Here is a 26,744-nt window from a genome sequence, read left to right on the forward strand (position 1 = left end):
TATTTTCTATAAAAACAAATGATTTTTATTAACTATTTATACTTGTTACACATTCATAGTTATTGTTTCTTATTAGTTGTTGTTCTCACACGCTTTTAACTTTTGATTATCCTTTTCAGTTGCCTGAGCAAATGGTTTTTAAACTTTAGTTTTTTTTTTTTAGTCTTGGGCTTAGTAGTTGGACACTAGTAGTAGTGTCCTCCGATCGTTCGAATTATACATTTATCAAAATATATGGTATATTTTTCATATCAAATATAATAGTTAATAGTATAAATGTATAAGTTAATAGGTAAAAAATTCACAATGAAACGTACAAAAGTCAAAAGTACAATGGTCAAATGGTTATAAAAAATTGTATACAGGCATTTAGTCTAGACATTTTATCCTTTTTTTTTTAGACAAATACGTTATCGTAAGTATATATATTAATATATATAGTTATTCGTATGATTAGGCTTTGATGTGGCTGTGTTAGTAGCGTTGGGCTTTCCATGATGTACATACATTTTTTAATTTCTAAATTTAGCGATAGAAAAATAGGACTTAACTAATTTATCATAAAGTAAAAAGCATTAGGCGCTACATGTACATTATAGGTCTATATAAAAAAAAAATACATTTTCGACTTTGGTCCAGTACTGAAATCTCGGATTTCGTTAGTTCGCCAAATAAAATTAATAAAGGTTACAGGTCCTGGAAGTAACCCACGGATGCAGGATGCGGTTTTTTTGAGCAAATTTCTTATATTCCTCCTTGCTTATGTTTCTAAAGTTTTAGTTTATAGATTAGATGAGCTTGCAGGATGCAACTCATTTCCATTTAATGCTGAGACTATACACTGGGCAGAAGTGTGAGGATCCTTTTAAAGAAGGCTCCCTTCTATTAGTAGTCCAGGTTGCCCTGGGCCCCCGTGATTATGGCATCGATCCAAATGCGCGCCGCTGAATCGGAGGCCGCCTGCAGATTGTAGCTTCGCTTTTTCGTCTTCACAATGAATGTGCAGTGCGGCCGGCCGCTCTTCGAGGCATTCAGGTGATCTAGATAGACCTCGTCAATAGTCTGTAAGAGAAAATAAGTGAAATAAGTTAGTAAACAGATGATAAATAGAAAAATTAACATTCTAACTCTTAAAATGATGTTTCAGTATGAAATTACAATGAAAACAAAGACTTTAAAGCTTCATTTTAAGAATCAAAACCCTAAACCCACCGCAAAATAGGCACCGCCTCTTGGCTTCCTCTCCGACTTATCGGAATAATATATTAAAGCACTCCTCTGACGATCCAAAACAAACCAGCGACGCGACCAAGTATGAAATGTGGCTCCCAACTTGTGAAGGTATCTACAAAAAATAAAATAATTAAAATATTGTTTATAAAAAAAAGAATGAAAATAGACCACCTACCCCCTACAGCTGTGGGCATCGACAAAGACATGAGGACAGAGGTCGATCTGATGGCCGGCGGTCTCGATGTGATGCCTCAGGTTCAGATCCGGCGAGAAGATGGGCAGGTAGCGGGTGAGTGGTCTCTGGTGTTTGGGAAGAACGCGTTTCCTGTCGGTGCTGGCTGTGCTGCCGCCACTTCCACTATTCCCACTGCCACTTCCCGCCGAGGCCGTATCCTGTGAGTTGCTATTGCTGCTGGCTCTCTTATTGTCCGCCGATGAGTCCAATCCGTTGCTGAATTTGGGCGCCTCGATGGCAGCATCGCAGTTGTTGGCCTCGGAAAGGGGTCGGGGACTGCGGGTCACCAATTGGTTGCCACCACCATTGCCACTCAGGCCCAGGGCAAGGGCATGGTGCTCCAGTTCCGGCTGCGAATGGCGTTGCTGGAAAAAGATACAAATTTAATAAAATGATAGAAATCTCTAAAGTTTAAATATTTTATTTTTAAGAAAAACCAAAATTAATAGATAGTTTTTAGTATTTATTTCCGTTCCACTCCACTCACTAAGTAATACGACTCCATTCTCTGACGTGCATTTGCATCCTGGCGTCGATGCTGCACATAAGTCATCCAAACGGACATTTTAACAAATTGTTTTTATTTTTTAAACCAGTTGAAAAATATAATCTTTTTTATGTAGAAAATCACTTGTGTTTCTAGTGGAAACGAGCAACAAACTAAGCTATTTTCCGAGCGGCACTGTTGATGATTACGATTCAAAATTCAAAAATTCCGAATTCCGAATTCCGATCCGCTACCGATTCCTATTGCCTCCGACGACGAGCTACTTGCTACTTGCTCTGCAAAATGAGGCGAACATGAACATTGTCCAGCAGGCAAGAAACAAAAAAAAAAGAAATAAGAGGAACCCCCGAACCAAACACAGACCGGGAGGATCCAGTTTGTGGATCGAGATCGAGATCGAGATGGAGATGGAGATGATGGCAATTATCCACCATAATGTGTGGCCATTGAACGAGAGAAGATAACGAGTCGGGGCCAGTCTTTTTGGCCAAATAGCTTCTGCTGCTGCTGAAATGTGTAAACAAATATGCCAAAAATCGAGCTAAAACGTAAATACTAGCCACCCAAATGCGGAGTACACGTAACGCGTAACTTGCCAAAGAGCAAACAAGAATTTTAGCAGACCAAAAATAAAACAAACATTGGCCAAAGAACAATGGGAAAAGTCTACAACTTAATAGGGAAATAATAGATAATAATAGATAAATATTTTTAATAAATAATATCCCAAGATGTAGCTATAATTTCTATAGAAGAGCAGCCCATTTCAAAGAGTAGTACCGGGTATCTTATACTTTATAAATTATTTCTATAAAAAAGAGTGAAATAATAAAAATAATAGATAATATTTTTAATAAATATTATCCCAAGAAGTAGCTATAATTCCCATAGAAGAACAACCCATTTCAAAGAGTAGTACCGGGTATCATATATAAATACTATCTAAATTATTTATCGAAAAAAAAAGTAAAAAAAAGATTAGAACTCATAATTAAATTAAATATTATTCTCTAATTAATTTTAAAAAATTTTAAACCATTATAGAAAATCATATACTATATATAATATAAAGTATATAGTACCATTTATTATATTAAATATTTCTCTAAAAAAAAATAGTGAAAAACAAAGCTTAAAACTGATAACTAAAATATATATTACTTCCTTTTTCAATCGTAATATTTTCTGTTTAATTTAATTTATTTTTTTTTTTTACAATTTTTAAACCATTGTACCATTATAGCAAATATTAAACTTATTAATAAAGTGTAGTCCATATAGAATCGGATCGGCTATTGAGAGCACACGCAAGTTGCCAAAAAAAAAAAAACAGGGGGGGCGGTGGTGGGGTGGTCTTTTAAAATAAACATTGGCTAAAATAAAACAGCTAACAAAAGGCCGAGGAGGCGGCCAACAGCCAACAACTCGTGACTAACGAGCTGGCGATAGATTTTATCGTCATCAGAAAGGCCCATTGAATGAATAAGAGCTCTACACTGGCCAGAAATTAATTAAAAGAAACGTTTACATTAATTAATAAATTTACAAAAAAAAAAATATATACTTTATACTTTATTTTATACTCTACTAATCACATTCGAACTAATAAATATTAAGAGTAATTTGTCAAAAAAAATGTCTCTATTAAGTTATTAATTTTTTTCAAGTGCCTGAGAATCTCTTAAGAATTTGTCACTTGGAATATTTATCTTGGCACTTGAAATAAAGCTCTTAATTTATTTCAGTTTTCAGCTCTTTCTTCTCTTTGGTATTTAAATGATCTTGATCTTAAGAAAAAAAGGGGGAGCACCAATTAGAAAGTCTAATATTAGAGTAATTTATGAAGATACAAATCATAAATAAAATCAATCAAAAATCGAAAACAATTTAATATAAATTTAAATGATTAAGAAATAATCTAAAGAGTTATCTTTTCATCGAATTCCAATCAAGGCTGTTCCCTCAAGAGTTCCTCAAGGTAACAACTAAACTTATTTTTTATTTTTGATCGGTGGCGGAGCACATTATCTCTCTATCAGTTGCCATTTCAGGTAACACTCAACCTATTTATGAAGCACCTTTGTTATCGAACAATAAACCCCGAAAGATGACTGTTCAGGCTCTATCATCGCCAAAATAATAGCCACTGCATTTATTCACATTTTCCAACCACTACAGATGTACATGTATCCCCTCCTTTCCCTAACAAATAAACACACTTTTCCGGAAATTATTGATTCATTAATCAAAGTTCAGTGGAATAATAAATTTGAAAACAAAAATATTACAAATTGTTTATGATTTTGAACGGAAATACGACTTGGTTGGGTGCTAGGGCGAGTGGTGGGCGGTGGGATGAGCAGTACTAAGGGGGGTCAGTGGCAAGTGAATGCGTTTTCTTTTCGCGGAAGCACCGGAAAAACAACATTTCCACAAAAACAAATCATTTGGAAAAGAAGCTTTCCGTTTGTTTGGCCTAGGTCATCAATTTTTGTTTTCGGGGTCAAGACTTTTAGTTTATATCTCATTTGTTTGCTTTTCTCTCTTATGCACTGTGAGAAAAAAATTTGAAATTTATAAATAGTAGTTCTTAAAAAAAATATATATTTAATACCAGTACATTTATAACTTTTAAATATATAATTTTTTTTGTGATTTCTTTGAGTGTATTTACCTGTTGAGGTGTTGCCTCTGTGGTTGTTGTTGTTGTTGGACTGCTGCCGGTTGACTTTCTGTTTTGCACATTATTCTCCTTATCGCCGTTTGCCTTCTTCCCATCTTCCTCTATTGTGTCATCTGCTTTGTTGAGCTTCTGCATCTCGGCCTTCTCAAATAATTTCGCATCTTTGCCGCCGCTGCGAAAATTAAATGAAAAATAGACATTAATAATGGGCTTTACCAATAAAAAATAATGTCATTAAAAATATATATTATAAATATTTAAAATATATATATTTTTTAATTTAATTTAAGGCCTAAACAACACATGTTTGAGGTGAAATTTAAATAATTTTAAAGTATCTTTCAGATATTCCTATGTTTTATATGTTTGTTTTAGATCTTTTTTATAGTATTTACTTTTAAATAGTTTATTTAAAATTATTTAATTTTTATTCTTATTTTTGTAAAATAAACAAAACACTAATTAATATTATTATTATTATTATATATATTTTATTTCCCTAGTTACATATGTCTATAATTATCCTTTTAACTCCATTTAATTTATGAAAATTAAATAAAAACTCATTTTCTTTTCCAAAAACTTCACTGAAAATTGTTAAATTTTCTTCCCAAACAACTATATTTCACAAAAAAACACACTTAAAAGTCATTAAATCATCAGTTAAATTTAATTAAACACTGTTATCACTTTAGTTACTGTTTACTTTTATGATGATTAAGTTAAAAACTTAACAGGTGGTTTCTTTAAATCTCTTTTTTAAAGCCACAATGTCATTGTTTTCCTAAGAACTTTTATAAAAAAATAAAAAAAACACTCTTTACCAGCAGGGAATCATAGCATTGATTCGATACATTATTACTGATCATGACTCACTCCACCTGGGTGGAATTGTATAGCCCTATTCCCTCCCAGGTTATATTCCACAAACTGAGTCCGATTCCGAAACCGATTACTTTTACGCTCGAATTCCGACTGAAAACTGAAAACTGAAAACTGACTAAGCGGGCGGACTCCGTCCGGTTGGATGCACAAAACAGTTCCGAATCCGATGAATCCGAAGCAACAGTTGGCACACAATCAAAACTGTCTATATATTGTATACATATATGCCTGCAGACACACACACACACATGTATATATGTACACTATACAATCAGCTGATAAGCTTATCAGTAATGGTTGAAGGCAAAAAAAAAAAAAAAAAAAAAAAAAGAAGTACAAAAGAGGCTTTACAAGAAAAATAAGGCTAAAAAAATGCAGAAATTCAATGCAAATATTTTTTAAAAAAATATATAAGTTTAAATTAAAGTTAATCATCTGAATGTTTATTTTATTTATTTTTGTTGTTTAAGTTTTCAATTCAAATTTCAAAGTAATTCGACAACCGGTTCTCAAGAGGGTCGAGTTACCCAAGGCAGGGGGGGGGGGGGGGGGCCCATAAAGGGGAAGGGGGCTGAGGGGGCTAGTGACTTTGGGCCACACATTGTTTGGCTATTAGCAACAAAGTTTGATTAATTGTACAGGCGCGAGTTCAATGAGCAAGCCAAAAGGCATCCCAACCTTACACTAGCCAACAAAAGTTTAGGGACAAGTTAAAAAATATTAAATTAGGGGTTTAGCTAATTATGATATTTGTTTACTAATATACTAATATTTTTTTACTATTAAATTTTTCTATTATCAGTAGAATTAATATTTTATGAATTAAAAACTATAACCACCCCTCTTAACAGTCTATTTCTTATCTCTTTAATGACATCCAAGCAAAAAATTATTAATTAATCATCAATAAAATTGATTAAAAATGGAACAAAATGAAAAAAAGATTACTCATGTCTAATAAACAAATAACACAAGTAATAAAAAATGACAATTGGTAATAGATATGATATAATAACATATTAAATTGAAACTATAAGCCCTGGTAGAGCAAAAAAACTATTATTAGTTAAGCTTTTAAATAGAAATTATTAAAAAAGACATTAAACAAAAGACTTTTCAATGCTAATGGGGTTATTTAAACCATTATTTAAACAAGTTAATATTAATTATTCAAACAAGTTAAAAAAAGCTTAAAAATTTATGAAGATTAGGGAATAAGAATTGTTATAAATTAAAGTATATCCCTTAATATTCCATAATTGCTTTAAAAATTATTAAAATAAAAATTAATACATTTTAAAATAAAAACTCTTCTAAAAAACACTCTCTTCTAATTAAAAAAAAAAGAAAAAATAGAAATCTTGAAAACTATAACATGTTTTGCTGTCTAGTTTAATTGCATTTAATAATTGCTTTAAAAACTATTAGAATAATAACATAAGCACTTTAAACTAAAAACTCTTCTAAAAAACACTTTCTTCTAATTAAAAAAAAAAGAAAAAAAATATAAGTAATCAGAACTATAAGACGTTTTGCTGTCTAGTGTAAGCTGCACTCCAACTGCAAGTGTTTCCCTGCAGCCTGTTCTGCTAATTAACTCGCTCCGGGGGGCGCACTTTCAATTAGCTTCAGCGGTTGGGGGCGGCAACTGGCAACTGGCAACTGGGGGGAGGGAGGTGGAATGAGGAAATGGGGGTCACAACTCACTTGGCGTTCGTCTCCAACTGTTCCATTGATTGGCCCATCGATAGCTGCTGCTGGGTGGAGAGCAAGTACTGGGTGCGAGCCTCGTCATGGCTTTTCTTCTTCAGGTCGTAGATCTTTTGGCGCTCGTGCTCGATGACCTGATGACCTGTGGCGAACAATCGAACAATCATATAATTAGATTCTAGCTATTCCTAGTCCAGTCCTCCTATCTCTAATCTCATACCCTGCTGGGCCAATAGAAGCTTGCGATTCTTCTCGATCTCCTTGATGCTGTCGAAGATCTTGGTGCTGGCGCCCTGGCTGGCGGAGATGGGGGCATCGTTGGCCACCTTGCAGCTGCGATCGATGTCGTCCTGCGACGGTACCCGTCGCTCCAGCGGATTCACCTCAAACCGATCGCTCTGGAGGGATAGGTTGAAACTGATCTGCTCGCAACTTCCACCGTTCTGGACATCCTCGAAGAGTTGGAGGGGCAGGCGCTTGGGAGTGCTGGTGGTGGCCTCGATCTTATGGTTGTAGAACATGTTCTCGTTCACGCTCTTGGACATCAGATCCTCCTGATTCCGCTTCGGGCAGAGCAGCTCCGCGGATCCAAACAACGACTGGGACATCACCCCGTTGACCAGATTGCTGCTGCCGTTGCCATGATTGGAGGCTGGAGAGTTGGGCGGCGTGGACTCCTCCTCGTCCGGACCGATCTGAATGCGCAGAGCCGCCAACTCCGCTTCGAGGGACAAGCGCTGCTCCTGGCGCTTCAGTTCCTCGTGGCTGGCATGGTGTTCGGATTCCTCTTCAAAGTACTGGAACTCCAGATCCTCGAAAGTCTTTCTATCGCTCTCCAGGGACTCGCACACCAGCTGCAGCTCCTCCTTCAGGCAGGCGTTGTTTGGTTTCTGCTTCAGCATGGCTCGCAACCTGGAAGGGATTCGATTTCAAGTTACTTTAGTCCTTGAGGAAGAGAGACACTTACTTCTTCAGCTGATCCTGCTTCATTTCAATGGACTGCTTCAGCTTGGCCTGTTGGTTCTCCTCCATGACCCGCGTGGCGTTCCTTTGGGCCTCCAGTCGGCGGATCTTGTTCTGCAAGGCCTGGAGCTGCAACCTCGGCGAGGCAGTGGCGGGCAAGGGCTGCTCCCCCAGTTCCAACTGAAATACGAAAAAATAAATATGAATAAAGGGGGCAAGATAGGGAACTCAAGGACCCACCTCTAGGGTGTCGATTCCCGCCGAGGGCGGCAGCTCCGCCAGCTCCTTCTTGAGCTGCTTCCGCCGCTGCATCAGCTCCCTTCGCTGGCGCTGTTCCAGGTGTAGGCTCCTGGGCGCCGGTGCTGGCTTCCGGCTCATCTTTGGCGACTGGCTCTGCATCTCTTGGGGCTGCAGGTTCAGGGTGAGATTGTTGATGTTCTTGTTGCTCCGCTTGGGCGGCACCAGCCGGTCCAGTTGCTGCTGCTTCCTCTCAAAGGACTTGAACAGCTGCTCGTAGTCCCGCTGCTGGTTGGGGGCCGGCGGCTTGGGCGCCAGTGGTGGCTTCATCATCGGAAATGGAGCGGACACCACGGCCGTGGATGCCTGCGGCAGGGAGCTGATGGCCAGTGCGAAGGCATTGCCGAAGGATACATCTTTCTTTGGCGACATGCAGTTGGTCCGGATCTTTGTCCTCGGACTTTGTGGCACATACTTTCCGCCAGGTCCTGGCCCTTGTCCTGATCCTGGCCCTGGACCTGGTCCGGTTGTGGAGCCACCATTGTTAACCAGATTCTCGTGACTAGCTCGAACCGCTGGACTGGGAGCCATAGCGCTGCCATTGACGCCAGAACCACCGCCTCCTGCCGCAGCTGGGACGTGTATCTGGCCGTTGATCTCCACCCGATTGGGTCCCAGCAGTCGCACATTCTCGTAGCCGGAGGAGCTGCTCAGCATGGCCAGGTTGGCGGTGCTACCAGCTCCAGATCCTGCACCCGCCTGGGGGAACGGTGACTTGTTCTTGTCCCGCGGCAGGGAGCCATTCGTCTTGATCCGATTCTGGACAATGGGGGAGGAGGTAATGCTGGAGGTACTGGATGTGTTGTGGGGGGGATTGATGGAGTTGTTCCTGTCCGCGTACTCCGTGCAGATCTTGAGCATGTCCTCCAGCTCGGGACCACTGCCGTTGACAGAATTATTGCCGGAAACGAGGCCGTTGTTGATCTCACTGTTGACACTGTTCATGGAGTAGATCTGGAGACCACCGGTCTTGGGATACCGATCATACCGATCGTTGTTGACTTTCGTCAGCAAGTCCGGCTGACTTTGTGGCTGATTCTGGAGCTGCTGCTGGTTCTGCTGCTGCTGGTGGTGTTCCTTGTAAATGGCTGCATTGCTTGGCACATTCCAGTAGCCACCATGACTGCCCACTCCCTTGGCATACTGGTTGTTCAGCTGCTTCTCGTTGCGATGATTCTCGGCGAGATTGCGGGCGAAACTGGCGTACTTCTGGCCGAGGACATCTTTGGCGGGCATGTTGACGGTGACCAGGTCGGAGGTGAACACCTTCGGGCACTCCAGCTCATAGGCCGACGAGTTGTTTATCGGATTTATGATACTCTCGTAGAAGGACTCCAGCTCCAAGGACTGACTTAGATCGTGGGCCTGACGCGCCGACTGCGTAAAGTCGATCTGGGGCATCGATATCCTCTCGTTGGAGCCCATCGCCGATCGCATCATCTGCGCCTCGTCCGGATTATTGAATCTCAGATAGTTCGAGTTGCCAATTGTAATCATCGCCCCCTGGCTGAGTTTCGTCTCCTCCAGAATGGGAGATCCGTCGATTAAAAGACGACTGTCCTTTTCGGGCACCAAAGTCACTTCGTTGGCGTCACTCCTGCGACAAATATTATATTTTTTAATATTAGATATTAGATTTGAATTTGAATTTAATTTAAGTTTAAGAAAAATGTCAAGGAAGTTATAGTTCTTGTCCATAAGTCCGCCAAATAAACTTTATATTATTTTTTTAGACTTTTGTTTAATAAGAACACTTGTTTATTTTTTTTTGTTTATAAGAACTATAAACTAATCCTTTATTTAAAAGTAAAATTACCTGTAAATGGTGCAGTGGAGCGGACGTACTCCGCTTCCATTTAACGAGATGCTGCAACTGGGCGCCGATCCGATTGTCGTGTCACCTAAATGGGAAATGGGAATCCAAACAGAAGCAGAAAAATTACTAAAAAAATTCTGATTAAAAAGTTAGTGGTTGGAGGTTGGAATATTTGAACATTCAACATTCCTTATCTTATATTCTCTGTGTCATCTCTCCATCTCCTATATATTCTAAGATTTTTTTTTTAATTTTGGGAACAGTGGGACTTTAGTTTTTTACTTATTTAAATAGTTTATAATTTTTATACCCTTGCAGAGGGTATTATAATTTTGGTCAAAAGTGTGCAACGCAGTGAAGGAGACATCTCCGACCCTATAAAGTATATATATTCTTGATCAGGATCACCTCCTGAGTCGATATGAGCATGTCCGTCTGTCCGTCTGTCCGTCTGTCTGTCTGTCTGTCTGTCTGTCGGTTTCTACGCAAACTAGTCTCTCAGTTTTAGAGCTATCGAGTTGAAACTTTGCACACATCCTTCTTTTCCTTGCAGGTAGTACATAAGTCGGAACAGCCGGGATCGGTCGACTATATCCTATAGCTGCCATATAACTGATTGATCGGAAATGCCATAACTTTGGTGTTTTTTAAGTTGGAGGGTTGAGACTTTCCACACATGTTATATTTGACCAACATATCTTATGTAAAAAATTTCATAAGGATCGGCCGACTATATCCTATAGCTGTCATACAACGATCGGAATTGGCATAACTTTGGTGTTTTTTAAGTTAGAAAGATGGGACTTGGTACAGATTCTATTTTGGACAAAATAATCTGATTTGCCAAATTTTATAAGGATCGGCCGACTATATACGATCTTCTATATATCTAATAATATAAGATGCGTGTCGCCACCTAGCGGACTGCGACTGAACTGCAAGGGTATATCAACTTCGGCTCCGCCCGAAGTTAGCTTTCCTTTCTTGTTTTTTTTTAATTTTTGGAACAGTGGGACTTTAGTTTTTTAGTTATTTAAATAGTTTATAATTTTTTTAATACCTATAGTTGGCAATGAATACTTTTGTAGTGATTTTTGGATAGTTAGGATGGTAAGAAAAAATAGTCCTATTTTTTATTTAATTTATATTCTTTATAATCGAAATGGGACTTGATTTTTTTTAATACTTTTACATACTTTATTATTTTTTTAATACTGATATTTGGCATTTAATATTTTAATAGTGAGTTTTGGATAGATAGGATGGTAAGATAGGATGGCAATCAAAACTAGTCCTATTTTTTTTTTATTAAATATATAATTATTTAAATCTAAGTAGGTCTTGGGTTTGTTAATTATAATTATTTATTTACTTAATAATTTATTCAATAGTGATATTTGGCAATTAATACTTTATTAGTGATTTTGGATAGAATTCATTTTTTTTATAACTTAAGTGGAACTTAGGTTTTTTAATTTTAATTTTAATTTATATACCTAATAATTTCTTTTTATACTGATATTTTCCAATTAATGCTGTAGTTTGGATGGTAGAAAAATAGTCCTATTTTTTATATAATTTCTATTTTTTAGTCTTTTTTTATTTATAAGATTTTCAAATTTATATACTAATAATAATTTTGTAATATGGATATTTGCCAATTTACTTTTAATTAGAAAACTAGTCCTATTTCTTCGTAATTTTCTTTCTTAAAGATATATCAAATATTGTATCTTTTTTTTTAACTTATTATTTCTCACTTTAAAATTTATTTGCATAATTTTAACACTTTTTATTCCATAGTAGGCCCGACTAAAAAAAGCCCCCGAAATCAGCTTATCGCAGTTTGCTTCGTTTTGTTGTCTTTTGTGCGTTGTCTTTCGCAAGACTGTTTTTTTTTGTTTGTTTTGTTGTGTGGTCTGTGTTGCTTAGTGTACTTGTTGTTGTTACCGATTTGGGGGTACTTTGCTTTTCGCTTTACAAATGACCTTGTCCGGGCAGAGCGAGAGAGCGCCGGAGAGGTGGGCAGAGAGCGCACGCGTGGCCGCACCGGCAACCAAAACATAAATGACACGCACGCGTGAGCGGAAGAGAGGCAAGCGGAAGATGCCAGACAGCAGAGAGGGTGAGAGACATGTAACGGTGCGTGAATAAATAGGGATGGGAGTGTGAAGAGGTAACAGGTAAAAAAAATATACATTTATATATTTACTCTTATAAATTATTTTTTTTCTTAATATTTATATTTTATTTTTTTTATTATTTAATTATTATTTTTTTTTTTTATATCTCTCTTAACTCGTGTCACGACTATCGACTCACCTATGTGAATATAGTGAATGGTAACGGCGGTGCTCAGACGTCCTCCGCCCAGAGAAACGAGATGCGGATCCGAGGCGGCCACTCTCAGCGATGGATCCTTTTTCGTCAATGACATCTGCAAAGAGGAAGCATAACGGGAATTTTAGAGGGGGAGAGCCGCTCAATTAAATATGAGGAATGCACACGTACAGACACGCTCACACAGGCACAGGCACAGGCACACCTGGGGACCTGGTCGAAAAAATTGGCAGCTGGCCGATAATTGTTATTGTTATGGGGTGTTTTGGTTATTGTTAAGGGATAACGGGACAACGGGATGTGTCTGTGCGTGTGTGTGTGTGTGACAAAGCACGTGTCCTAAATAATGGGCTTGTGGGCGAAAAAGTATGCTATTCTGCAGGAACTACACTTGAAAAAATTGAATGAAAAATTTAGTTAAAAATTTAATTAAAAATAATATGTTTTTTTTTTCTTTATTCACACGTCTGACTTGAACTCCACCACGTATGTGACCGCTAACTTTCCAACAACTGTTTTTTCCCAACTTCCGAAATGATGTCACAAGCGGCAAGAGGTAGTGACCCCATCCGTGGCGTGAGTTTCCACTCGGTTTCTGTCTTCGGACTCACGCACTTGTAACTCGAACCGATAAAGTTGCACTCGCACACAAAAACAGAAAAAAAATATAAAAAAAATGAAGAAAAAAAAGCAAAGACAACAACATCAATCAAACAACGACAAGACATTGTGAAAAATGATTTATGCTTATATGTATATACGTTTATGTACGCTGGTGTATGTATATGGTATCTGTGTATATATTTCATAAAAGTAGTGGTATTTGCTCTATAGATTGAAAACTTTATCAGGCAAACAACGTGCGCTCCCATTTTCCAGTTATCCAATGTGGACATATAAATATGGAACGGACATTAAAGACACACCACGTTGGAGAAGACATTAAAAAAAAAATAGTACTAATAATATTAAATAATAATATGATTAAGATAAAATGAATATGTATCTAAAATATCTTTTTTCTTTTCTATAAGGATTGTTTATATTTAAAATTATTTTTCAAAAATTCAATTTTTAAAATATGTATTTTTTTTAAACCATTTTCAATTACTACCCCCCTTATTACTTAAAATATTTGTATGTAAATCATTTCTTATAAAAGATATCCTATATTTAAAATTATTTTTCAAAAGTTATTGTTTTAAAATATCTATTTTTTTTCAAACCATTTTCATGTACTCCCCCCCCTATTTAGTTTCTTATAAAGGATACCCTATATATTCAAAATTATCATATTTAAAAACTACTTTATTAAGCACCCCCCCTTAGAAAAAAAATAAACTTGTAAGCTAGTGTTATAATCTTGACATGATCATGATGTCCATAATGATTATAATGATGATGATCATGAGATGCCGCCACTTAATCGCAGTCGCATTCGACCACTTTTGGTGTTTATGACCCAATTCGGATTGTTTCAGCTTCGTTTGCGTCATTTCCACAAAAAAAAAAAAAAACACACGGGAGAGAAAAAGAGGTGCAACTCTAAGGGGGGGAAGCCATAGAGGAAAAAGTATTTCGTAAAATATTTTTCAAAAAAAAAAAAAAGAGGCAGGAGGGAGGGTGGAACCATTTCCGTGCCCCAAAAATAAAAGTGAAAACTTTGAATGCCCCAATACTGCGACTTCCTTCTCGCCTTCTTTCTTTTTCACCTTTTGTGCTCCACTGTTTATCTTCTCGTACTCTTTGAGCTTCCACATGCTTTACCTGTTTGTTGTTGCTTCTCCTCTTCTTATCAAAGGCCGCATTTTTCATTTATTTGTTTATGGGTGATTGATTAGAGGCCCATATCACAGCCGGGCCATTATACATAATGTGGCCATAATAACAGTTGGATGCTGTAACATTTTCGGGGGTTTTGGGGCTTGGGACTACCATTACCCGGTACTTGGCTGACATTTAAGTTTGTTTTAGGTGGGTTATAGGAGATATTATACAAAAACTAATATTTCAAGGTTTTCATAATATATATTGCCTATTTAGAAGGGTTATTTGAAAATAAATGGTAGAAAAAATATAATAATTTAAAAGGACTCAAAAATATAAATACACGGTACTTGGCTAATTTTTTTTTCTTTTTTTAAGGGACTTATAGGACAGAAACTTCACAAAATAATATTTTAAATGGTTCAAGACTATAAATGCCAGGTACTTGGCTGAGGTTAATGCCTATTTCTAGGGGTTTATTGGAAAAATATGAGAAAATAGTACTTCTTAAGAATGAAGACTATAAATACCCGTTACTTGCTAGAAAATAATATTTTTAAGGGCTATAGAATTCACATAAATACCTGGTACTTGGCTTAAATTGTTGCCTATTCTAAGAGGCTTATTGGACAGAAATGTTAAAAAATATTCATTATAGTGGTTGAAGACTCAAGAAAATACCCGGTACTTGGTTGAAGTTTTTGACTCCTTCAACGGAATTATAGGACTCATAGAACAGAAAAGATGGAGAATAATAATTTATACTTATTTAGACTATAAATACACGGTACTGGGAAAAAAATTTTGCCTATTTTAAGGTGCTTATTGTGTAAAAATGGGTTAAAGTTGCATTTTTAAGACTTATAGAGCAAAAAAAAGAAGAAATTCATAGCTTTCAAGGGTTAAGAATATAAATACCCGGTACTCGGCTACATTTTTAGTCTATTTAAGGGCCTATACTGCTAGAAAGTAATATATATTTTAAGGTTATAGATTATCAATACCCGGTACTTCGAATAAGTTGTTCCCTATTTTAATGAGTTTATGAATTAACTACAATTTAATTTTTTTATTTTTGTATTTATTGGCCATTCTATGAAATGACAAATCCATTAAAGAAATCATTGAAATATGTATCTTGTGCAACTGCCTTTTCCTCAATTGCATAAAGTCTGAAAGACTCTCACTCCTCCTTCCACTTTTCACGATTAAGCAGCACTTTCATTTTTTGTCTAGACATCTCACTCGCTTCTCTGTTTTTTTTTTTAGTTTCTGCGCCATCATCATCAGTGATTTAATTATTATGATCAAATATAATGACGATTCTGAGGCGGCAATCATTACAACAAAACACATTACGAAATGAATATTTTTTGCCTCCTGTTTTTGGCTTACAGAATTCTGTGGCACGTCATCCGATGTGACTAGACACATATAGATCGGAAAATAAAAACAGATAATGAAGGAGAAAAAAAAAAGCTTAAATAAAATCCACACGATGTGTAATAAATTACAAAAAAAGAGAGAAAAAGAAAGCCAACAAAAGCGATATTAAATAGGCTGGAAGAGCAAACAATAACCAATTCCATCGGCTGATCCATAGGAAATCGGAAAATGAGTCACCACCAAGAGTCCTCCCACCAAGATCCCAATCCAGTGAACAGTTCCAACTATATACATAGATCCAACTATATACATAAGTACTGCCACCAAAGGTATTCCCATTTTATTCCATATTCCGATAAGATAAACCCCGAACGGAGGAGAATCATTGGAGCAGATATGCCGCAGGCTTTCTTGCGATAAGAAAAATACATAGATAGCATAATGGTTATACATAGAACTATATTATATACGAGTATATGGCATGGGGAGTTATTTATTTCAAAGATCTGGTAGGGTTATTAATAAAAAAAAAGGGAGTTTTTAAAGCAGAAACTTATAGGCTTTATAGAGAAACTGTAACTTTAACTATAGTTTCTTGTGTAAAAAATAATATTAAAGATATTTAATTTTATCTTTTAGGGAGTTCAATTTAAATGTTTAAAATTTACATCAACCAAGAAACTATAGCTTTTATAGAGAAACTACTATTGAAGATTGTTACTATTATCTTTTAGAGTTTTTATTAAAAAGATCTATTAAAGTTTTCGGGGAGTTTTTTAAGCCAGAACCTATAGCTTTTATAGAGAAACGTTAGTTTTTTGGAGAATCTTAGACTAAATATATTTAATTTTGTCTCTTAGGGATTTTTTAATAAAAGATATATTAGTTTTACAAAAAAAGATCGTTTTGTACCAGAAACTTAAGTTTTTAAAGAGAAATACAAATATTTATTTTTATTTTTTAGATAAAACAAAAAACTCATAGTCTTTATAGGGAAACTAATATTAAATATATTTATTTTGTAGTAGTACTTTTAAGTAGTTTTAACTAACAGGATCTATTAGTTTTCCAAAAAAAAAAACAATAGTTTTTAAATCAGAAACTATAGTCTTTGTAGGGAAATTTCTAGAGAGCTTCCTAGACTAATATTACGAATATTAAGGTATTTACTTTTATATTTTAGGAAGTTTTGAAAAGATCTAATAGATTTAAGAAAATATCTAATAGATATTAAAGTTTTCGAGAAAAATAGGAGGTTTTTAAACCAGAAGCCTTAAGAAGAAGAACCTTAGAATCTATTGAGCTAAGTATTAGCTATAGCCTTGTATAGCCTATAGAAAACTAAACTTCAAACTTTAATATTTAACTCCATTTTGAACTCTATTTACTTTGATGTTTGAGTTCATTTGTGAAATCCCCGCCAAATAAAAGTAAATCAAACAGAAAATAGACAAAGAAAGAAGTGTCAACTCAATTACCAGCTATACTCATTATCCCCTATTTTCCCCAGATAAATATCTCGACCATATCCCTGGAAGCTATCACCCCCTTTTTGGAATAACCTTTTGAAGTCCCTGGAAAGACTGTGTTTGCCTTGAGCTGGAGCTCCCCCAGCTGGTAAATAAAATTTTGCCATTTTTAGTTGACTTTATTTATAGAGGCCATACAGATGGTACAGAGAGAGAAAAAAGGGGGGGTCTACAGTATACAATATACTTAAATAAAAGACTAATAAAATAAGACTTCTCATAGAAGAAGCTCTTGACTTCAAACTAACTTTCTTCACTTTTTTTTTAACTCTAAAATATCTCTTATTTTTATTAATATTTCTCTCAGTGTAAATCACTCATAAATTAATGTAACTCGCATGGGAGGAACCTGCAAGATGCATTAGCTTGGCCAACTGTCAATATTTTCAATATTTGCAAAACAGAAAGAAAAAAAACCCAGTTTATTTGTTTACTTTTTTTTTCGGGGAGCTGTCACTTTTTTGTCCAAAAAACCAACACATTCGGCAGACTAGTTTTTTTGGAGCCTGTGGGCGTGTCACTAAGGCGTTTCTTAATGGCATTTCAATGTTTCCAAGCCAAATAAATGCAACAAAAAAAAAAGAATAGTAAAGACTATAGACACATTCGTATTCAGTTTGGGACGTGACCTGAAATGTAAATAAAAAGGAGAACTTCCGGCTAATAGAACTATTCAAAAAACCTGAGATTACCTGAAAAGTGTTACAAAACAAAATTATTACAAATTATCTTGGGTAAAAAGAGAACACGAACTGTGAATAAATCATGTTTACCCATTCGGTGTACCTTTAAAATAGCATGAGACCTTCGCGGGACACAAAATCTGGAGCAAACTGACAAATAAAATACTACCAACGAATGTACCTATCCCCATTTAGATTATTAGACAAGAGACCTCTCTGTGCATATGGCTGACACAGAAAACACAGAAATAATTATGTATGCTAATGCTTTTTATTTTTATTTTGATTTTTTTTTTTTTGGCTAATGCCTTGCCAATTGTGAATTAAAATTAAAATTACAAGCAAAGCGTAACCAAAAACAGAAACCAAAACGAGACAAACAGGGACAAAATAATATAAATAAAATAATAAATAAATAAATAGTATAGTCTAGACTTTAGATTCTAGAATCTAGAGACATAAATATAGTTATTTTTTAAAGAAAAACTTTCGAAAAAACGTAACATTTCTCATTAAAAATTACAAACAAAAGCCTAGTCTTTTGAAATGTTTATTTATTTCCCCATAAATTATGGTTATTTTATTTGTATTTTTTATTTACGACAAATTTAACTGAGTTTTTAAATACGTGATTTAAAAAAAAAAGCTAAAAAAGTGGCAAGGTCAGGCGGCACAATTACGTGCGTAGACTGAGTAAGTAGGGGGAGTGGCGGCATGGGGTTAACCCCACAAGTGCAACCCATATTTGCCACCACACCTCCCACGCCCTTTCTTCTTTCTTTCACCTGCCACGCCCCTTCTTGGCACCGCCCATCCCCCATAGTAATGTGTGAAAACAAAGGATTTCCTGTTTAACTTGGCTTTACACTGGAACAAAATTATGAAAAAATAAATATTTATTTGAAATAAAAGTTGAAAACTTTAAATTTAATTTTAAATATTATTAAACTTTTTTTTCTTAGTGCATCATTAGCATATCTCACTCCCACCCGCACAAAAAAGAGAAGGGTAACTGTAAACTGTGGGCGCCACTTCATAAAACCGTCAAAAGGCCCACAACTTGTTTGTAAAAACTCAACTAAATGACAAAAAATAACTATTTTCCCGTTTTTCTGCCAGTCATTTACAAATGTATCCACTAATCATCTTGTTTATGGCTCTATTAACTATACTTTCTGCACAGCTGTCATTGAAATCAATTTGTAGACTAAAAAAAACAAGAAAACAGTCATTGAGGTACTTTCGTCACAAAAAAAAAGGAGATTATAAAAATTAAATACAAATAATGGTTATTTTAGGATAGTTTTTAAAGCAATTCTGTATTTTATTTTATAGTTTATATTTTTATTTGTTTCAAATTAAAGAAAAGAAAGGAATAAAGCAAAAACACAGAAAAGATACTTTCGTCACAAAAAGATTATATTGAGATTATAAAAGTTTAATAGAAAAGAATGGTTATTATTGTATAATTTTTTAATCAATTTTGAATTTTATATTGTACTTTTTATTTATATTTGTATTAAAAAAAAGAAAGCAAGGAAATCACAGAGATACTTTCGTCACAAAAAACAAATTACGTAGAAAGAATTTGTATTTTAGGATGATTTTCAAAACAATTTTTAGTTTATATTTAAACTATTTCTAGTTTTAGTAAACAAGAACAGTTCTTTCGTCACAAAAACTTTAGATGGTTAAAATGTAATAGAAAGAATTGGTAAATTTATTATATTTTCCGACCCTCTGACTCTCTTTTTATAAAAAAATACAAAAAATATAAAATTCAAAAGCAAAGAAAGGTCAGTTTTGGCAATTATTTAAATGACTTCTACATGCAGACCGCCATTCGTCACGAAATTGGAACACAATTGTTATTCGGTTCGTTAAATAGATGGGCGTGATTTTCATGGCAAGTTGTAGAAAGCGATCCGATCCGATCTGAACCGAGTTTCTAGATGTGGGGGGCCCCAAGTGGTCTCGAGACTCTGTGTGTCAAGTGGCTTGTTAATTATGCTCATGACTTGAAGAGAATTACCCGAAAATGGGGAGAAAAGGAAGCTAAACTTCTTCGACACAAAAAAATGAAACAAAAAAACTAATTAACACACAATTTCAGAGAATTCTCAGCTGCTTGACTCGCCCCCACTACTGACTAGTCTGGCTGCCTCTCATCTCTTCAAACCAATTGAGTTCAATTGAAGTAACTAACAACAATGGGACACCATTTATGAATCATTTGTGTGTTATAAAGATATATAGATATGGAAAGGGAGAAAGATTTGCAGCAAATGCCAATGCAAATGCAAACAAATGCGTGATGTCATCAACATCAAAGCAATTGCATTTTTAACAAGACAACAAAGGCGCACAAAAGCCCAGCACAGTTGGCTTGGTTTTATTTTTTAAACTCATTTTTTATACTCTTTTTTTTTTAAGATTTTTAAGAAGGTAAAATAGATAGTTTAGGTTATAAGATTGTTTTGAACTTAAAGAAGGGAGTTCTTAGAGACATTTATTTCTTTAAAAAGGTATAGAGTTCGACTCCGCTTCTCAGACGTATGTATATTTTTTCCCGCTTTTTTTTTTAAATTTATTATAGCTGTTTTTTAAACCATTTTAAAAGTTTAAGAAAGAAAGGAGTTCTTAGATTTTTTATTTATTTCTTTAAGAAGGTATAGAGTTCGAATCCGCTTTCAGACATACATATATGTATATTTTTCCCCCTTTTTTTATTTTTTAGTTTTTTTTAATGCTTGTAGTTGTGTTATTTAAACCTTTTTTTAACTTTAAGAAAGAAAAAAGTTTTCAGATATATCTTATATCTTTAAGAGCCTCTAAAGTTCGACCCTGTTTTTTTATTTTTTAAACCTTTTTTTCGCAGTCTTGGAAGATAGAAATTATTTCGCCGCTATATCTCATATCTTTAAGAGCATTTAGAGTTCGACTCTTCTTCTCAGGCATATGTATAGTATATTCCCCCCCTTTTTTTCTCTTTTTTTTATTTTTTTTTATTGCATTTAGGCCCGTGTGGGGGTAAAGTAATTCAAAGCAAAGTGAAACAAAAGTTGCTGCCACTCGGATGACTTCATTAACGGAACACGCAGAAAACAAAGCGTTTCTGCGATTTCCAATCTCAGAAAGTTAAAAAAAAAAAAACTAAAAAACTGACGCAATTTGTAAGTATTACTAAGATATTATAAATAGTAGTGATATTTTCAGAGTCAGAGTCAGTGTTAGTGTTTTTAAGTTAAATTGGTTTATTGATTCAATTAAAAGGAACTCTGGGCAATGGATTTAATTAAAGGCAGCAGGTCCGGTCCCCCAAGAAGCCAATGAAGGCCATCTTTGTCCCACGCATAGTGCGTTTTATATAGAGAGACATGGGTTTAATGAACTCTACGGCACAGTATTTTTTATTTTTTATTTTTGCATTAATACTATGTGTGTACGTACCGGGTAGTACCGGAAAACGGAAGCGCCTGTTTTGGTTTTGTTTATTATTGTCTGCATTTTGATGTGAGAATTATGAATGTGCGTTTATGGTTTGTGGGGTTATGAGACAATAGGGAATAGTCAGAACCACTACTAAGGGGGACAACCATATACTGGAGACTAAAAACTAAAAACTAGAAAGCGGCTAAATGGAACACATGGTGACATTGCAATGGGAGCAGAAACGACAACGACTACAACGATGTCGTTGCCAAAGGTGTCGCCTCCAACTAACGCCACACATGTCACCCATGAGGCATGCACTGAGAGAAATCTACTCTTAGTCCACTACGAAGAGTAGTATTTTTTTAAAAAAAATATTTCTTCCAGTGCAACCATCCACATAGTCATCACTCACGCACACCGACATGGACGCACCATTAAAGATCAGCGACGGTGACAAAGTGCGTCCGGTTTTGAAAAAAAAGTGTCGGTTGCAAGTATGCAAAGCGGTGCAAGGCGGGGTAGGAGTGGGGGTAAACCGTTAGCATGGGGGAGAAAACAATATTGGCAATGCACAATATTGTTTTTTTTTATAATACTCTGCCAGGAAAGGGGTTCTATTAGTCAGCCATCAACTTGGTTTCAGTTCTCTCAGAATTTTCCCTAATGGAGTAACTAAAAATAAGCCTAGAAAGGGCATAGCTACAGTGACGAAATAGTTATAGATATAGTGCTTTTATGTACTTTTCTATTGAAATGTCAAAAATACCAACAAAATTAAGATTTGTGTTAAATTTTTTATTCCAAAAAGAGTTTAAAAAGGGATTTAAAAAGGTTATACTCCAGTGACGAAAGCACTTTTATTGGTTATACAAAGATTGGTGTTAAAAATCAAGTAAACATTCAAGCTTTTTATATAATTTAATATTTATTACAAGAGGAGCTTAAAATTAAGACTAAAGAGGTTCTAAGCCAGTGACGAAAGGACGATAGAAGAATTCTGAATTCTAGTGATGAAAACATATTATTCTTACATCATTACATTATATTATATTACATTCTAATATCATTCTTATTTGAAATTTTAAAACAGTTAAGAAAGAGTTTAGAAAGAGTTAAAAATATGCCTTTAAAAGGTAATTCTTCAGTGACGAAAGCAGGTAGTATAGTTTATATAAAGTTTGTTAATGAAAAAACCTACACATTTAAGATTTCAAAACTGTTTAAGATTCATTCTAAGAGGAATTAAAAAAAAGGCTTAAAAATTCAAATTCCAGTGAAGAAAGCACTAGATTTCGTATACATTTAAGTAACGAAAAAAACTACTTATAAAAAATTTTACAACATTTCGATATTTATTCTTAAAAAGAGTTTAAAAAGGCTTTATAAAGGTAACCCTTCAGTGAAAAGGTGACAATTCCGTGACTCTAAAGCACAGTAGATTGAATAAATTTTGATGACGAAAATAACTACACATTTAAGATTGTAAAAACGTGAAATATTTTAATAGTATTTATGATCAAATTAAATTAATATCATTATAAAATCTATAATCAGAAGTTTATTTTCGTTCCCATTTCCTTAAACCAACCAGATATGTCCAACTTTTCGTTACAATTCCTCATCAAAACTCATTATTTATGACAAAAAATAGAGTATTAAATATTCCCCCTTACCTTCCACCGGCTGTGTGCTTTATATTCATTTGGCTGCAGGGAGGGAAATTGAAACATGTGCAACGGTGGAAGGAAAATGCCTCTGCATCGGTTTTCTTCAACATTTCCCCGTCCGACCAGCTGCAAGCTGCAGTCTGCAGTCTGCAGTCTGCAGCACAATAAACTGAAGACTGGCGAGAAGGCAAAGTGTGAAATGGAAAAACACATAAAAAATTGAAAAGAACAAAACACATGCTGGCGGAAAAGCCCGTGGAAATGCTACGGCACAGTGGGTCACAAAAAAAGAAATACGGGAAATAGAGGCCCTTGCTTATTATTATTATTATAATTTTTTTTTTTTTTTTTGTACCTAAATGAAACGGAAACTCATTAAAATAAAAATTTAATAAAATGGGGAATGAGTTAAAAACAAAATTTATGCCTACGTGGGATGATCTGGCTCTTGGATTTTATTTTCCTTTTTTGAGAAATAATCATAAAAGTACAAATTCCAGCAAACTCTTAAATGTATTTTGCATATCGAGCAGATTTTTTCTACGCCACTGAAACTGGAGAAGATGAAAGGAGAATCTCATGAGTTGGAGGAGATGGAGAGTCGTCTTCGCAGAAACCAACCATCCATCTTGCACTTGATTCTTTTGGCGAATAAAAAAAAAAAAAAAGAAAAAAACATACTTTAGAGGAATGCCCACCCACAGAAATCATCAGCAAATAAAAGTATCTTTCATTCCAGCCATTTCCATATGTTTGTTGACACAAAAATCTCAAAAAGATGGCGAATAAAAATTAGATGCTTTTTGTTGACATTTATACGAGGTGTGTGAAGAGGGAAGTACCGGATATCTATAGTCTCTTAGGCCAAAAAAAAAAAATATATTTAATATAAGGCCATAACAACAATCGAGCTTCGGTTCCACCAGCCCACCTAAAAAAAATTAAATCCAACAAATGTGTAAAAAAAACTATTAAAAAAAACGGGTTGTGGGAAAAGAAATAAAAATAAAATTAAAAACTTGTAGCTTAAATCGAAAAGCTAATACTCTGAAATCGATTTAGAGATATCGTTTAAAACTAATCTTAATTGCTAGTCATTATTTAAAGGCAATAAAATGCAAATTCATTAATCTTATAATTGTTATTTAATACTTGTAGACAAAGCTTAGTTGCTTTGCTTGGATTTTTAATTATTTTTTAAAGAAAAACTATTTCAAATAACAGCTTTGAGGTGTGAGGTTCGAAATCTTCTCTTTGAAAGTTGGTTTCATTTTTTAATATTTTTAAGAGTAATTTCTTTTGTCAACTTTCGAGGAATAACTAAAAGTTTATATCATTTTTTAAGTGTTTTTGCTCTTTTTTATTTTTATTTATTTTTTTTTTTATTATATTTTTTTTGAGTCACGTTGATCTGAGACACGTTCCACTCGCATTTCAAATTTTTTCTTTTTTTTTTTCAGCCCAAAAAATAAATAAAAAATACAACAAAGGAGTAATATAAGCCCCGAACAAGTTCTCGGGTAAATAATTAAATATGTATCTTGGCCTTATATACTCGAGAGAAGCTTGTTATTTGTGTGCTTAGCTGGGCCGGGCTGGGCTGGCTATTCATTACCGGCCTTGCTGCCATTCCCGCTCCCGCTACCGCTCCCGCCCAGCGATGCCAATTTTGAGTAATTTACATAATTTTAGTAGCTTAAGTTGGAGGAAACTGTGGCTTCTAGGGTCTAGTTTCAGTTCCAGATTTGATTTTAATTTTTCAGAGATTTGAATTCTTTAGAGTCTTCAGAAACTCATGTGACGAAGCCCCTTTTGTCCAAAAAAAAATCATTGTTTGGCAATCTAATTTAAAAATAAACCTGCTAAGAAGTCTCAAACTTAAAAAGTAAACACTATTTTTCAAACAATTTAAGGTCGTTTTAATTTTGGTTTTTAATAAAAATCTTATAACTAACTAGCTTTTCTCTCAGTGTTTAAATTTGATGAAAAAAAAAAATAGTTATGGAAGTTACTAGTAATTTCCATACTTTTGTTAATTTTTTTCAGGATATAGGAAGTCTTATTTGTTAATTATACACTTGAAAAAATTACTTAAAGTTAGCTGCCAGTTCAGAGTTCATTGTTGTTGTTGCTTTTCAGCAGCCACGCCCCGAAGGAAAACCGAAAAGAAACCCGCAACTGAACTTTCGCAACTTGCAACTTACCTCCCTTGCCCCCCTCCCTTTGACTGCAACGCCCCTTTCCCCGAAACAAAGTTGAGACTCTGCGAGTGACCCACTCACTTGAGAATCACCGTCTCCTTCAGGCTATCTCTCTCTCTCTCTCTCTTGCCATATCCCCATCTCTTTTGGGCATGTCTGAGCTGCTTTTTATGGAAACCGGCTAAATTCCATTTGATTTGGAAGTTGGGCCAAGAGCCAAAGCCTTGTCTCAACGTCTTGCCATGCCTTTTCTTTCTTTCTAAGGCACTGCGAGAAAATTTAATAAATTTATTAAAAATTATTTATTTTCAAATTGAAGTTATAGCCCTTAAAAAACTATTAAACTATTAAAGTAAATTAAAATTATTAGCCAATTAGAATTATTTTTTTTTTTCCAGTGTAGTCGCATTTCACTCGTTCGCAACGCCGACAGCGACGTCAACTGCGACTGCATCTTGGCAGCTGTCAAGGGCGCTTTTTTTTCTTCTTTTTTTTTATGAAACAGGGAGGGAAATACCGCCACAGAACAGAACCAATTTATAAACCATAGGTGGTGGTTATTTAAATTGAAATTATAATTAAAAATGCATACCTTACGGCCTGCGACGCTGCCGCCTTCAACTGTTGCTGCCGTCCTGTTGATTTCCTTTTGCTTTTCTCTCAGAAACTTTAATGGAAATACAAATGTCGTGCAGGAGCGTTAATATCTTCGCAGAATACACTTCGGGCAAATAACATTAACAACAATAATATATCAAAAAATATACAAAAAAAATTAAGTAAAAAAAGCCGCGCGCAAACAAACGCTCACACACACACACACAGAGGCAAACGAGTTTATTTGCTGCACACAAAAACAAAAAGGAAACCGCAAGCAGTCAAGGAAAAAGAGCGTTTTAATCCCAAATTATCTTTATGCTTTAGCATTTTTGAAGTTTTTAGGCAATAGTCAATGTCAAAATAAGCAATTGTGCCAAAAATCAAAACAAAACACTGGAAGTGCGGGCTTCAAAAAGGTAAATAAACACACGCAAGTCAACCGCCGACGCGAAGCGTTCGTCTATTCGTCTTTGAAAACAAAAAAAAACTCCGATGGCGACAATATTTATTTGTATCGAGATATCGATTAATAAGTATTATCGATATGGAGTGTAGCCAGGTGTGGGGAAAGTTGGTATTTTTTCTGCATTGTTATCGATAGTTTCTTTCGTTAATCGACTTTATCTTAATCGAATGAGGCATATATGGTAAAATAAGTTAAAATATGGCAACTAAACAACTTGAACATTTATTAAATGCTTGTAATTCTTTAATGATTTCTTTTAAAATAACTCCCTAGCTCTTAGTAGTTTTTGTAAAATATTCAAAGTGTCATCTCTAAGCACAGCTGATGAGCAGTGCCCTAT

The 26,744-nt window shown here is 35.1% G+C and overlaps 1 protein-coding gene across 4 annotated transcripts; it reads right to left on the bottom strand.

Moving 5' to 3' along the window:
• On the bottom strand, nucleotides 1–26,437 carry LOC6505223 (pleckstrin homology-like domain family B member 2). Of its 4 annotated transcripts, XM_032451922.2 has the most exons (12): nucleotides 26,369–26,437; nucleotides 25,931–26,005; nucleotides 12,653–12,767; nucleotides 10,331–10,415; nucleotides 8,458–10,111; nucleotides 8,222–8,397; nucleotides 7,475–8,166; nucleotides 7,252–7,396; nucleotides 4,651–4,831; nucleotides 1,409–1,833; nucleotides 1,213–1,345; nucleotides 1–1,062 (listed from the first exon to the last, which is right to left on the bottom strand). In XM_032451922.2, exons 3-12 carry the CDS (start codon nucleotides 12,765–12,767, stop codon nucleotides 886–888), a joined length of 3,783 nt encoding a protein of 1,260 aa, XP_032307813.1. In that variant the 5' UTR covers nucleotides 25,931–26,005; nucleotides 26,369–26,437; the 3' UTR covers nucleotides 1–885. The 4 variants fall into 4 exon arrangements, with proteins under 4 accessions (XP_032307813.1, XP_032307812.1, XP_032307814.1 ...); XM_032451921.2 differs by having other exon boundaries at nucleotides 25,931–26,428; XM_032451923.2 differs by lacking the exons at nucleotides 7,252–7,396; nucleotides 7,475–8,166; nucleotides 8,222–8,397; ... (3 more) ...; nucleotides 25,931–26,005; nucleotides 26,369–26,437 and adding an exon at nucleotides 5,484–5,702.
• Nucleotides 26,438–26,744: the final 307 nt, after the last annotated feature.

Source organism: Drosophila ananassae, chromosome XR (assembly GCF_017639315.1).
Source record: "Drosophila ananassae strain 14024-0371.13 chromosome XR, ASM1763931v2, whole genome shotgun sequence".
Taxonomy (NCBI): domain Eukaryota; kingdom Metazoa; phylum Arthropoda; class Insecta; order Diptera; family Drosophilidae; genus Drosophila; species Drosophila ananassae.